Source organism: Pinus tabuliformis, chromosome 3_2, assembly GCF_031772625.1.
Source record: "Pinus tabuliformis cultivar Carrire ecotype Pingquan chromosome 3_2, CPIR1, whole genome shotgun sequence".
NCBI lineage: Eukaryota > Viridiplantae > Streptophyta > Pinopsida > Pinales > Pinaceae > Pinus > Pinus tabuliformis.
In genome coordinates, this window is record NC_142302.1 from 896302293 (window position 1) to 896313362 (window position 11070).

General features: G+C 36.1%; 1 protein-coding gene across 1 annotated transcript; it reads right to left on the reverse strand.

Annotated features, from left to right (window-relative positions):
• Window positions 1–435: 435 nt before the first annotated feature.
• LOC149183515 (uncharacterized) lies at window positions 436–6610 on the reverse strand. Its single transcript, XM_089417163.1, has 3 exons — window positions 4887–6610; window positions 2376–2512; window positions 436–1755 (listed from the first exon to the last, which is right to left on the reverse strand). The coding sequence occupies exons 1-3, from the start codon at window positions 5588–5590 to the stop codon at window positions 812–814; spliced, it is 1785 nt and encodes a 594-aa protein (XP_089273289.1). The 5' UTR covers window positions 5591–6610; the 3' UTR covers window positions 436–811.
• Between the last annotated feature and the right edge of the window lie 4460 nt (window positions 6611–11070).

The window sequence follows — 11070 nt, forward strand, 5'->3', positions numbered from 1 at the left end:
AGCATATGATGAAAGAGAGAATGCAAGTGCATATCAGATAGTAAGCAAATTGTGCAGCCTCTGGTCATATCCAACTAGTAAGCAACAACCCTCATACAATTGAATATAATGCCTACTATACACCATGCACCTAGACCAGGCTCTCTGATTTGATCCTCCAGAAATCTATAGGATGTTTTCTACAGATGCAAATGCAACAAGTCCCCTTGAATAGTACATGACACCTTAATCACCATGCAGAGCGTTTGAAAGTATAAAAATTCATCCATTGCCACTGCATATTGCTTCATTCACACTATCAACTTCCAAAAACGTATAATAGATAATCATCATCTAATGTCAACCAGATAGATAGAAAGAAGAAAAAATAGGAATAGTGAACAGGAGAAACAAAGAAAAAGGTGGGAACAATAATGCTACATACAGGAAGAACACTTCAAAAGCCAAGCAAGAATGACAGGACTATATTTCTTTTTGTCAATTTCTTTCATTTACGTCTCTTGTCATTTACATTTAAAATCCCTCTGTAACAAAAAATAGGGTGATTAGAGCAAAGCAGGTTCAAAAATTCATAAGATTCGGACTCATGATTTTTAGCCCCCTCTAGGACATTTTACAATCCAAACAATGATAATGACCAGAGACGGGGAAGAAAATCTAAACGATAGCTGCCATATGAAAAAAATGCCAAAAGTTGATCACATGAACTGAAATCCTTTTTTCAGAGATGCAGATGATTTGAAATTTATGCCATCACAGTCAAGTCTGTGTTGCATAATAAAGGCCAAAAAATAATCGAGAATTGAAGACATTACATCATCTGCTGTGGGTAAAACATTGATGAATGATAAGACCTCACCGACGGATAATCTGAAAACTGACTGCTTCCATGCTGCCCTGCCACAGGGACAGCATGGGATTCATTTGTTTGTCCATCAGAGGATCTGCGCATTAGGTCCATTGTACACCGAGCATCTTGTGGACTTCCACCCTGAGAACCTCTGCTGCCAGGAACTTGAAATAAGCTTGGCATTCGGGTTTCAAAGTTCCCAATGCAACCAGTATTAGTATCGAGTGTTGCACTGGTCTGCTCCTTGTCAAGTGAGTTCCCTCCAGTTGCAGAAAATGCACTTGAAACAAGACTGGCAGGTGTTTGAGGGCTGATAGTCAATAACTTGTCTTCAGCAAGATCATAGTTCTGCTGCAATCCCTGCATCAATGGCACAGCCATGGGGGGTTGATTGTGTACAAGCTGATCCAAGGTTATAGCTGATCGTGTGGCCATATTCAGAGAACCTGATCCCGAAGCCCTTGAGGCCCATGAAGGTGATGACAGAAGAGAGAGAGCACGGCCAGAGTCTGAGACTCCCGATAAACTTTGCAAGGTAGAAGTGACTTCTAGACCTGAGCTGACTGTTCCAGATGAGGATGAGAGAGTCAAAGCCTGACCGACTGGCCCCCCAGAACTCTGAATATACTGGGGATAACCTTGATTGACAACATTCTCTGACAAAATCTTCGAGTTATGCAAGAACAAGAGTAGCCTCTCAGAGGTTGAATATGATTGCTGGTCAATGCCCGGGATGTGTAGGTGCCGATCATAAGGTAATTGATCCTCAGTTTTGATAAACCTTGGCCAAGTTTTGTTCCCATTACCATCTCTAAATTCATTGGGGTCTTCCAGCACTGTATTTGAGTTCATTCTCGGATGCATGAAGAAAGGTCTGTCTGTCAAATAGCTACCAAGCCTGTTATCTGTATAGCATTTGATGAGAGCTGTCAGCATAGTCATTCAGACCAAACAGCACACCAGTCTACTTCCCTAACCCTACATCATAAAAATACAACTAAAAAGAAGGTTTCAACTCTGGTTCCACAATAACATCTTCTATATCACTTTAACTTTTGGCATTTTTATTCAGGATATTAATAATGATGATTTTGTTCACTGTACATACTAATATTGTCACACCTGTGTTCACATCTAAAAACCGTTAAAAATAGTAGCAAGGGTAGAACGACAATTAGAAATAAAAAATCCCAGAAAGGGGAATAATGCATATGAAAGTCTGGAAAAGGAAGTGCTTATACGACTCCTAGACAATGCAGCACAGGGTGAAGGCCAGATCATGCAAATCTATAATTAAGGAATTAAAGATTTTTTATGTATTAATAGAATAACATCCTATATAACCCATACCATTACCTTTGGACAACTATCCAGTACTCACAGGCAGAACATGAAGTGCCTAAATAACCATCAGCAGAGATAATTGTACATTAACAATAAATGAAAGCTACCATAAAAAGGCATATGATTGCTCAGCCAAGAATATAACCATGTTAATCGAATATGTTGTCATAATAGGTAGTACCATGGAAGGATGGCAGAAGCCTTGCAGAGTTTATTCCCATAGGATCATGCTGAGGTTTCCTGCGGCGCTCATTGTGACCTGCAAGGCGACGCCGACAACTTCGCTTCCCTTCATCAAACTCCATTAATTCATGGAACCTGCATAGACATATCACAGCATATCATATACAAATTCGATATTCTTGGTCTTCAGTAAAGGAACTTCCAATTATCTAATGAATGGACTTGGTGGAGATTTGCAAAGTACATCATCAGAAATATGAGAAAAACATCTGGGATTTACTGCAGGACAGGGACACACAGGCATACGTTATTTCTGAAATATATACTTCTAGAACAAACACATTAACGAAATCAATATGAATGTATCGAAGGTCTTAGAATAGTCTTATTAAAATATCAACACTCTGTGTCCACCATACAAAACATCAATGCTCTGATTTGAAGCAGGAACTAAATTTGTCAAAAAGGGATTTATATGGCGAGCAAGGGATTTGTATAGTGAGCACTAGTAAAATTTGATACAAACTTACATGCATAATTTGATTCAGACTTACATGTATAGTAGTAGTCACCAGGCTGAGACTGGAAAGAGATTTATATGTTCAGAGATTTAGACCTAATGAAAACTGAAAAATACAAAAGCATAGCAGAACTCAATAGTTAGGCAAGCAGTCAGATGAGGGAAAACAGAAAGAATAAGATCATGAACAGAAAACTGAATCGGCTTCTCTAGGAAAACTTAGATTAAGCGGGAGCCAAAATTACATCAAAGAACAGCAAGGTGATGGATGCTAAGGTTCCCCTCCACCTATTGCATAGAGGCCTATGTGGAATGTGCAAATGATATGACTCCAATATACAATCTGACGATGACCCACCGTTTCAAATCTACCACCCACTAGCTGCTGGAACATCCATGAGAGACGATTTAACGTCTAACACATCAATTAGAGTAACTTTTCTACTTATCGAACACTTCAGGTTTGTAAGATTCCGAATGAAAAGTGACAAAAGAATTTAATCGTGGCTAAGTTTAAGAGAAATTCAAGGTCATTTGATCTAAATGGAAAAGAGAAAAACATGAAAATAAAGCTATAAAGTTCAAAACTAAAACTTGTTAAGGAAAATGGGAAAAGCAGACCCACCATAAAAGAGCAAACCCTTGCACAAGTCGTCTAACTATATCACCCAACACACTACACTTACCAGGTTCTGTCTCTTCTATTGAAAAACCCTACTTTAGGCAAATTGGAAGAAAGCCGGCTTTCGTCCTTTCACAGAATTGCAGTAAGAGAATAAATCATACTACACCTTTCCATATTAAATCCTCAGATTCGTTAACTTCAAAACTCTGAAACAAAATTCAGAATATTATTTTTTTTGTATCTTGGTGTGCAGTAGTCTAATATGTATCCTGGATATCCTCTAATTTTTGGTGTCCTCACAAGGAACAATATATTTTTCAAAGAGTATATTCTAGCATAATCTACATAAGCTGAAGATCTATATGCATCTTCAGTCTCCAATTTTGTAGCAGACATGTATAATAAATGTGTCTTGATGACTAACACAAGGAGAGACACGGTTTTGAGGAAGCCATTGTCTTGGGTAACACAAAGACAGGCACATCTATCATCAGGTGTACTTCCCCCAACGCCCCCAGTCAACAGAAAAGGCCTTTCAAAGCCTTTACTGAAACGAAGTATTCACCCCTAATGACTAGAACAAGGTATTTACCCTCTTAGCTACATTCAGCAAGCAGACCAGGCATTTCAAACCTGGAAAAAAAACTTCACCTAACTCTCCATTAGCTAAGGGTTGATAAGAGAGATGGAGAGTCCACTTCACTTGTTTCTGTACATCAATTCCACACAAGTTCGAATTTTAAAAGAAAAAAGGAAAATTTTATAAAAAAGGACAAATTCGAGCATCTTGTCCTATGTCGTTTTGCAAATTCACAAGATTTACAAGGAAGCAATGCAAGCAAAGTTCATTCAAGAAGTTCTAGATAAAGCTCACTACCCAACTTAGATGCTTATGCAATTCAAACCATGCAGCATCACAGCAGGCCTCCTTGTTTTTTTTTTAAACATCATAGAAGGCCTACAAAGTTTACCATCCAAACCACTCTCCATATCTAATGGTTGTCATATCATGAATGAATTGGGTGATGAAACAATGGTCATGATCTGACTGTTATTACAGTAAGAGTCGTGATGCACTTCAACCAAATTCATAACTATGGAAACCCCACTTGATTTTTAATTTTCCAGAAGAAAGGAGACTAACGAGAACAATTAAGGTTGCCCACAACTTCTCATGGAGTGATGTAAAGTATACAACTGTTACATCACATACAATCTTCATTTCCACATATACTTCGGGTAAACGAAAAAACAACAATTTTCTCAAATGACCACACTATTTACATTACAAACTGTAACTCAAGGGGAAAATGAGCAGAATATGACATCCAGTCCAATCATAAAAAGGGTAGTGTAGTGCTAACCTGCTGCACTGCTGGCAAAACCTTTGCTCAATACCATTCACTGTAACCTTCGCAGTCTTTGAGTGAACTTCACAAACCTTATGTCTACGGTGGTAGTCCTTTGCACAAGTGAGCTCCTTGTTACAACCCTCTACTTGACAACGCGGAGTCTGAGAGGCCTGGGCCAGAGCATGAGGCTTCTTCGATTGAACAGGCGAACTAGAGAAGACAGACACTTGGCTTGTGGCCTTTATTGCCCCTCCAACATTTGCATCTTCAGAATAATAAGTCCTCTTCCCAAGCTTCAGACCAATATGGCAATCTTCTCCTGAACCATCCACAATACTATTCTGTTTTGAGTCCTTGCTCTTCTCTACATTCGCATTCCCTCCTCCTGTTTTAGATCCAGAACCCAAGAAGGGGGATCTCTGTGGAGTCAATACAGCATGTTTTGAATGGTGCTCTGTTCGGTTTCCCATAGCCTTGCTGCTACTGCTGCTGTTGCCCTGTGCATTACCTAAGCTGCCCTCTTGAGAATCCACTTGGTTTCTCAGGCCCAGGAACCCAATATTGCTTGTCTGGTTATCCATATGATCCATGCTTATTTTGCAGGGATTCTCTTCAACTTCCACAGGTTCTGTTGCCTCAGTCTGACCCAATTCTCTATAGGAAAACAACATGAAATTGTCTAAATCCCAGGAAGAGGCTGTCATATCCCAGTCCATCAATGCCAGTGATAAAGCCCTAGAGACTCCATTAGGTGCACCCACAAACTAATCTGAATGCCAACAATACATTTCCTGATGTGGGTATCTATCTGAACTCACAGGTACAGAGGTTGGAAGTCTCCAATGCTACACTTGTGCTTGGATTTGGATTGCAGTGAGTGAAGGAGCGGATTAGGTTTATTCAGTGTACTTGATTTGCAACTTCCAAGACAGAGATTGACCATGCAAACACAAAGGCAATACTCTAATCATAGACCTCAAAGTAAAGCAGATGGGTGTTGGCATTGCCCAAAAATACCATCGTCATGGCCTCACAAGGACACTGGGTGAAATATTAATAATACTAAATATGCGTAAAACAGGGTAGGCAGTCAACAACAAGACACAGTACTAGTCTTTCAGGAAAACTCCCTCACGTTCTGTTCTGCAGCAGCAATATCTGGATTATGATTGGCAAAGAATTACATGTGCTTTTGGCATGAAATCCAACATCCTCTTCTTACTCTCAACAGAAGTTAGTACCACCGAAAAAAACCATACAATACTTTCAAAGGACAGCACATAATTTTATATGCAATCTGTTGCCCTGCTCATGGTATTTTAATATACCCATTACATGAACTGGGTCTTTGGTTTTCCCAATGAATTCCCGCCCACTTGAAGTATTGATGGCAGTTGGGCTTTTGGGTAATGGTGATCTGTGGTTGGTGGGTTTGGGTTTTCTCTAAATTATGAGAATTAGTTGAAAACTGAAAGACAGTACATCATGAGCTTGGGCTTCTTCCCAAAAAGATAGGAGAGACTTTTGTGTTTAGTGTAGGATTGCTATGTGATGCTGTGCAATTAGTTGGGATTGAATGATTTGGGTACACTTCTACTATGACTGGATGTGCCACCAAATTAGCAGCAGGCTTGATGATGGATGGACAAGTACGTTCTGACATGGAAACTCATAAGGCTGCCAGACCTCCAGTTTTGCAGCACTTAAATGAGTGAGTGAGTCAGAGCACTATGTAGGTTCACAGATGGCTGTCTGTCTCCAACCATACTTTAATGGCTGCTTAATTAGGAAATATTCCAAAATAAAAGGTTGAAAGTAAAAATCCCACTCCCCTCTTCTTCACTGCCTGGCTATTTTATCGAGATTCTCGTGAATTTAGGGAATTTTGGTTTTTAGCTAATGAGGGCTTAACAATCAAAGCCCAGCCAGTATCTCACGACAATTATTGAATGTGGTGATGTAATTATGGTGATGTATGCAATTCGTATTGTGATAGTTTGTGGGTATTATTGGATGTTTAATACGTATAAACATGTGTAAAAACATAATCTCGCTTTATTTTATATAAACCTAAGAAATTGCATTTCTAACTAACTATGGAAATATGTTATAATTATAATTCAGTATATTATGTATATCTATCCATAGTTGAGTATATCATATATACATTTATTTGGAGTTATTTATAGTGTATATACATTTATTTGGAATTATTTATAGTGTATAGATTTATTAAGAGTGGTTTAATTGGTAGAACCATTGTTTTTAATGAAAATGATTGATTTTTTTTGTTGATTGATTTTTTTTTGTTTTTTTATAGGTTTAGATTAAGCGTTGTCATAATGATTTGTTATTTTTTTCATGAGGTTTTAATTTTCATGAGAGACATGTTGGTTCATTTTTATATGGTTTGAAGAGTAGGTCACTCCTAGGATAGAGCTTTCTCATAGGATTTGGGACATCTCGACTCTTGCTAAGTCATAAGTTATTGATACGTCTAGCTTGCGAGTTGTTGGATATACCCTTCGTGTCATATTGGTAGCTAGTAAGTTTGAGTTGATTGGTGAATTGATTATGTATTTTGATTTTTCTTGGAGGATGGGATTCTATTGTCATATATATGAAAAAAAAAAATATTGATTGGTTGATTTGTTGTGAGTGTTAGTTGATGTCTTATAAGTGGTTCGACTCCTTAAGTGGTAACTTATAAGTTGGGCCACAATCTATGGGTGAATTGTTTTGTAATCTACCCTCTCCAAAGGTTTCCACCATTGAAAAAAAAAAAACAAAACAAAACAAAAAAACAAAAAATCTCGTTAAAAGAAGTTCAAATATAATTTCACCTTATTATGTGATATTGGCATAAAAACTTTTTAGAATATACAAATGTAGACATTTGAGTTTCATAACCTTTCATAGATGATATAGATAACAAACCCAACTTGTTTTGTGATTTAAGTGTGAAAAACTAACCTAATGGAGTTTCTATTTGTCAAGGGTGGGGAGTTTTTTTATGAGTGAGTAAGGTTCAATTCTCCCGAGGACTTTCCCTAGAGCTATGGAATAACTATGGAGTCACCTTGAGGTGGTGCTTGAATGTGTGGTTGCACCTAGAGAGATTATATTAAATGGACATATAACACATGTACACATAAGTGAATCAAAATCCACCTCCATGTCCTTCAGATTTGGATCAACCAAATCTAACTTGGATGGTTGAGAGGAGAAATTCATATTCTCACTGCCTAGGTTCAAATCTTGTTTATAACATGTTTACTTTTCATAAGTCAATTGTTTATTATAGCTCTTCATTAATCATGAGGGGTATTTCATTCTTACTTGTGGGTTGGAGAGAGAAATAACTTATCATAATTTGTAATGCATCACATAATTATCAGCGATAGGTTGTTTTATGATAGAAACACAAACCTTTTCATATGATTTTAAAAATTACTTTAACATGAAAGAAGAGATTACAACCTCACACTTCTTCCACACAAATCCTAGAATCTTCATGGCACAAGGTTGATCAACAACAAGGCTTAAAGCCATTGCAACAATATACTTGCTATGAGCTCAACATGTCACTTACAAGAATTGAACCTAGCTAGGGAAGATAACATTCATTCCTCCCAACCATCCAAGATAAAGCCAATTAACTATCTTTACCATGTTATAATTCTGTAAATAGTAATTTTTTAGTAATAATTTGCATTGATAACAGATACAAAATATGGGTAATTTATGAAGTACTCTATACATTAAAAGTTTTTTCAATTTAAAGGTTGGTTTGGTTTAGAGTATAAGACTTGTTTAGGTTGATTTTACATTATCAACCTTCATTCTCATTTTGCATCATTATGACATGCTTTTTAAATTGGAGAACCTATTTCACATTTGACAAAATAGACTATATAGTGAAATCAAAAGCTTTGTCATTTCATAAATTAGTTTTATAATGCAAATGTTTGAGTTGAAATTCATTTTAGGTGCAAGTCTTGACATTGATGTGATAACATCCTCCCTACATTTACTCTAGTACTAAATTTTCCAATAGTACTTTTACTATGGTACTAACTTCCCATCTCTATTGTACCAATATTATCTTGTCAACCCCTTTTAACATGTGGTTTTTATTTATGTAATATATTAAGATGACACATTGGCTTCATATAATAATTATTTTATCTTACTATATTTACATATCTATATTTAGAAAATATATTTATTATATAATTATACATTAACATCCAATTAAAATTGGTCCATGAGATTAAAAGAAGTGTAATAGAGATGACAAAGAGAACTCAAATGTAACTTCGTGAATTATGTAAAACCAAGAAACCTTAGCTTAAGATGAGAAACATTTAATGACAAGAACATTTAGTCCATTAAAATGGGAAAAATCAAAGTAACTCATGAAGAAGAGAGATTAATTACCTTGAGTTGGAGAAATGCTTATAACATTCAAGATTAGCAAAATGCCAATGATGCATATTAAGCCAATTACATACTTGTACATCAAAGCCTACCACTTGAGTTAAGATGTTGGTCAAGGAGTCTCTCCTTACTCATGTTGTGAATATAATGAAACAAAGTTGTAATCGGCCTAGTATATGCCATTATGAATTATTTTCCTTTGAAAATTTGTCAAATACAAAAGGGAAAATGTGAGAGCAACTCATGAAGAAGATAGACCTTAAAAAAGAGAAGAACCATGTTGAGCTGGGGAAATGCTTATAACATTAAAGATTGCAAAAATGTGCATGATGCATATCAAACCAATGGTATACATGTACATCAAAAGCCTACCACTTGAGTCAAGATGTTGGTCAAGGAGTCTCTCCTTACTCATATTGTGAAAATAATGAAACAAAATAGTGATCAACCTAGTACATACCACTCTAAATAATTTGTCTTTGGAAAATTGTCAATGCAAAAGTGGAAAAACATTTAACAACAGGGACATTTAATCCACCAAAAAGTGAAATATTAAAGCAACTCATGAAGAAAACAAAGCTATAAAAAGAGAAGAATCATGTTGAGTTGGAGAAATACTTATAACATTCAAGATTGCAAAAATGTGCATGAGGGATATAAAGCCAACAAGATACTTGCACATCAGAAGCCTACTACTTGAGTCAAGATTTTGGTCAAGGAGTCTCTCCTTACTCTTGTTGTGAAAATGATGAAACAAATCACTGATCAACCTGCTACAAGGGTACATACCACTATGAATGATTTGTCTTTTGACAAATTGTCAATGCAAATGAAGAACAATCACCTTATAGAAAAGGAACTAAGCCCTTAAAATTAATATCATGAGATTTTTATAAAATAATAATAATAATCTAATTTTAAAGTCGCTACCAAGTTTGACACCAAATTGATGTACTAGACCCATTTTATTTGTGAGATAAAGTTACATACTTAAAATGGAAAGTTGAAATATTCCTATAAACTTTAGTGAAAAAATAATCCATATGACCAACACCTTGTTATAACAATGACAAACCATTATAATAATAACTAGCATACCCCCGAAATGGGAGAATGGAACGTCGAACAAAAGGTGAAGTGTATATGTTGCGAATGTTTTTTTTTTTTTAATTAGTGGAATGCATTGTTATTAGTCATTGTTTTTCTAAAGTCTATATATCCCATGGGTGTAGCTTCCCTTTTATAATTATTTAACTCTTCTTTAAAAAAAGGGCGTTGGAAAAAACCAACTAATTTCAGTCTTCATAATGTAAATTTATCATTGATGTATTTATTATATTTTTGTCAAAGCATGCTCTTAATGCTTAGAGTCAAAAAGGGAAAATAAAATTTATTAAAGTCAAGTCTCATTTGGACATTTGAAAGAAAAAGAATTTGAATTTTATTTTTGAGTCATAAGCTCACAAGATGAACAAGTCGGCCCTCCTTGGACAAGTCGGCCTAGTGGCACCTATTTGACCCTCCCAAACAACAATATATAAGAGACGATTCGACCTCTTGGAAGGCTCATTCATTCACCACATTACCAAGTATCTTCTATACCTAAAAAAATAAAAGAAATAGTGAAGTCAAAGGAGAGAGAACGAAGCCAAAGAAGAAGAAGAAGCCAAATTATTTCTACCCTACTGCAGCTCGCACATGTGAAATTTCTGAGGAATGCAATGCTAAAATTCGACCTCTATTGTAGGGCCGAAAA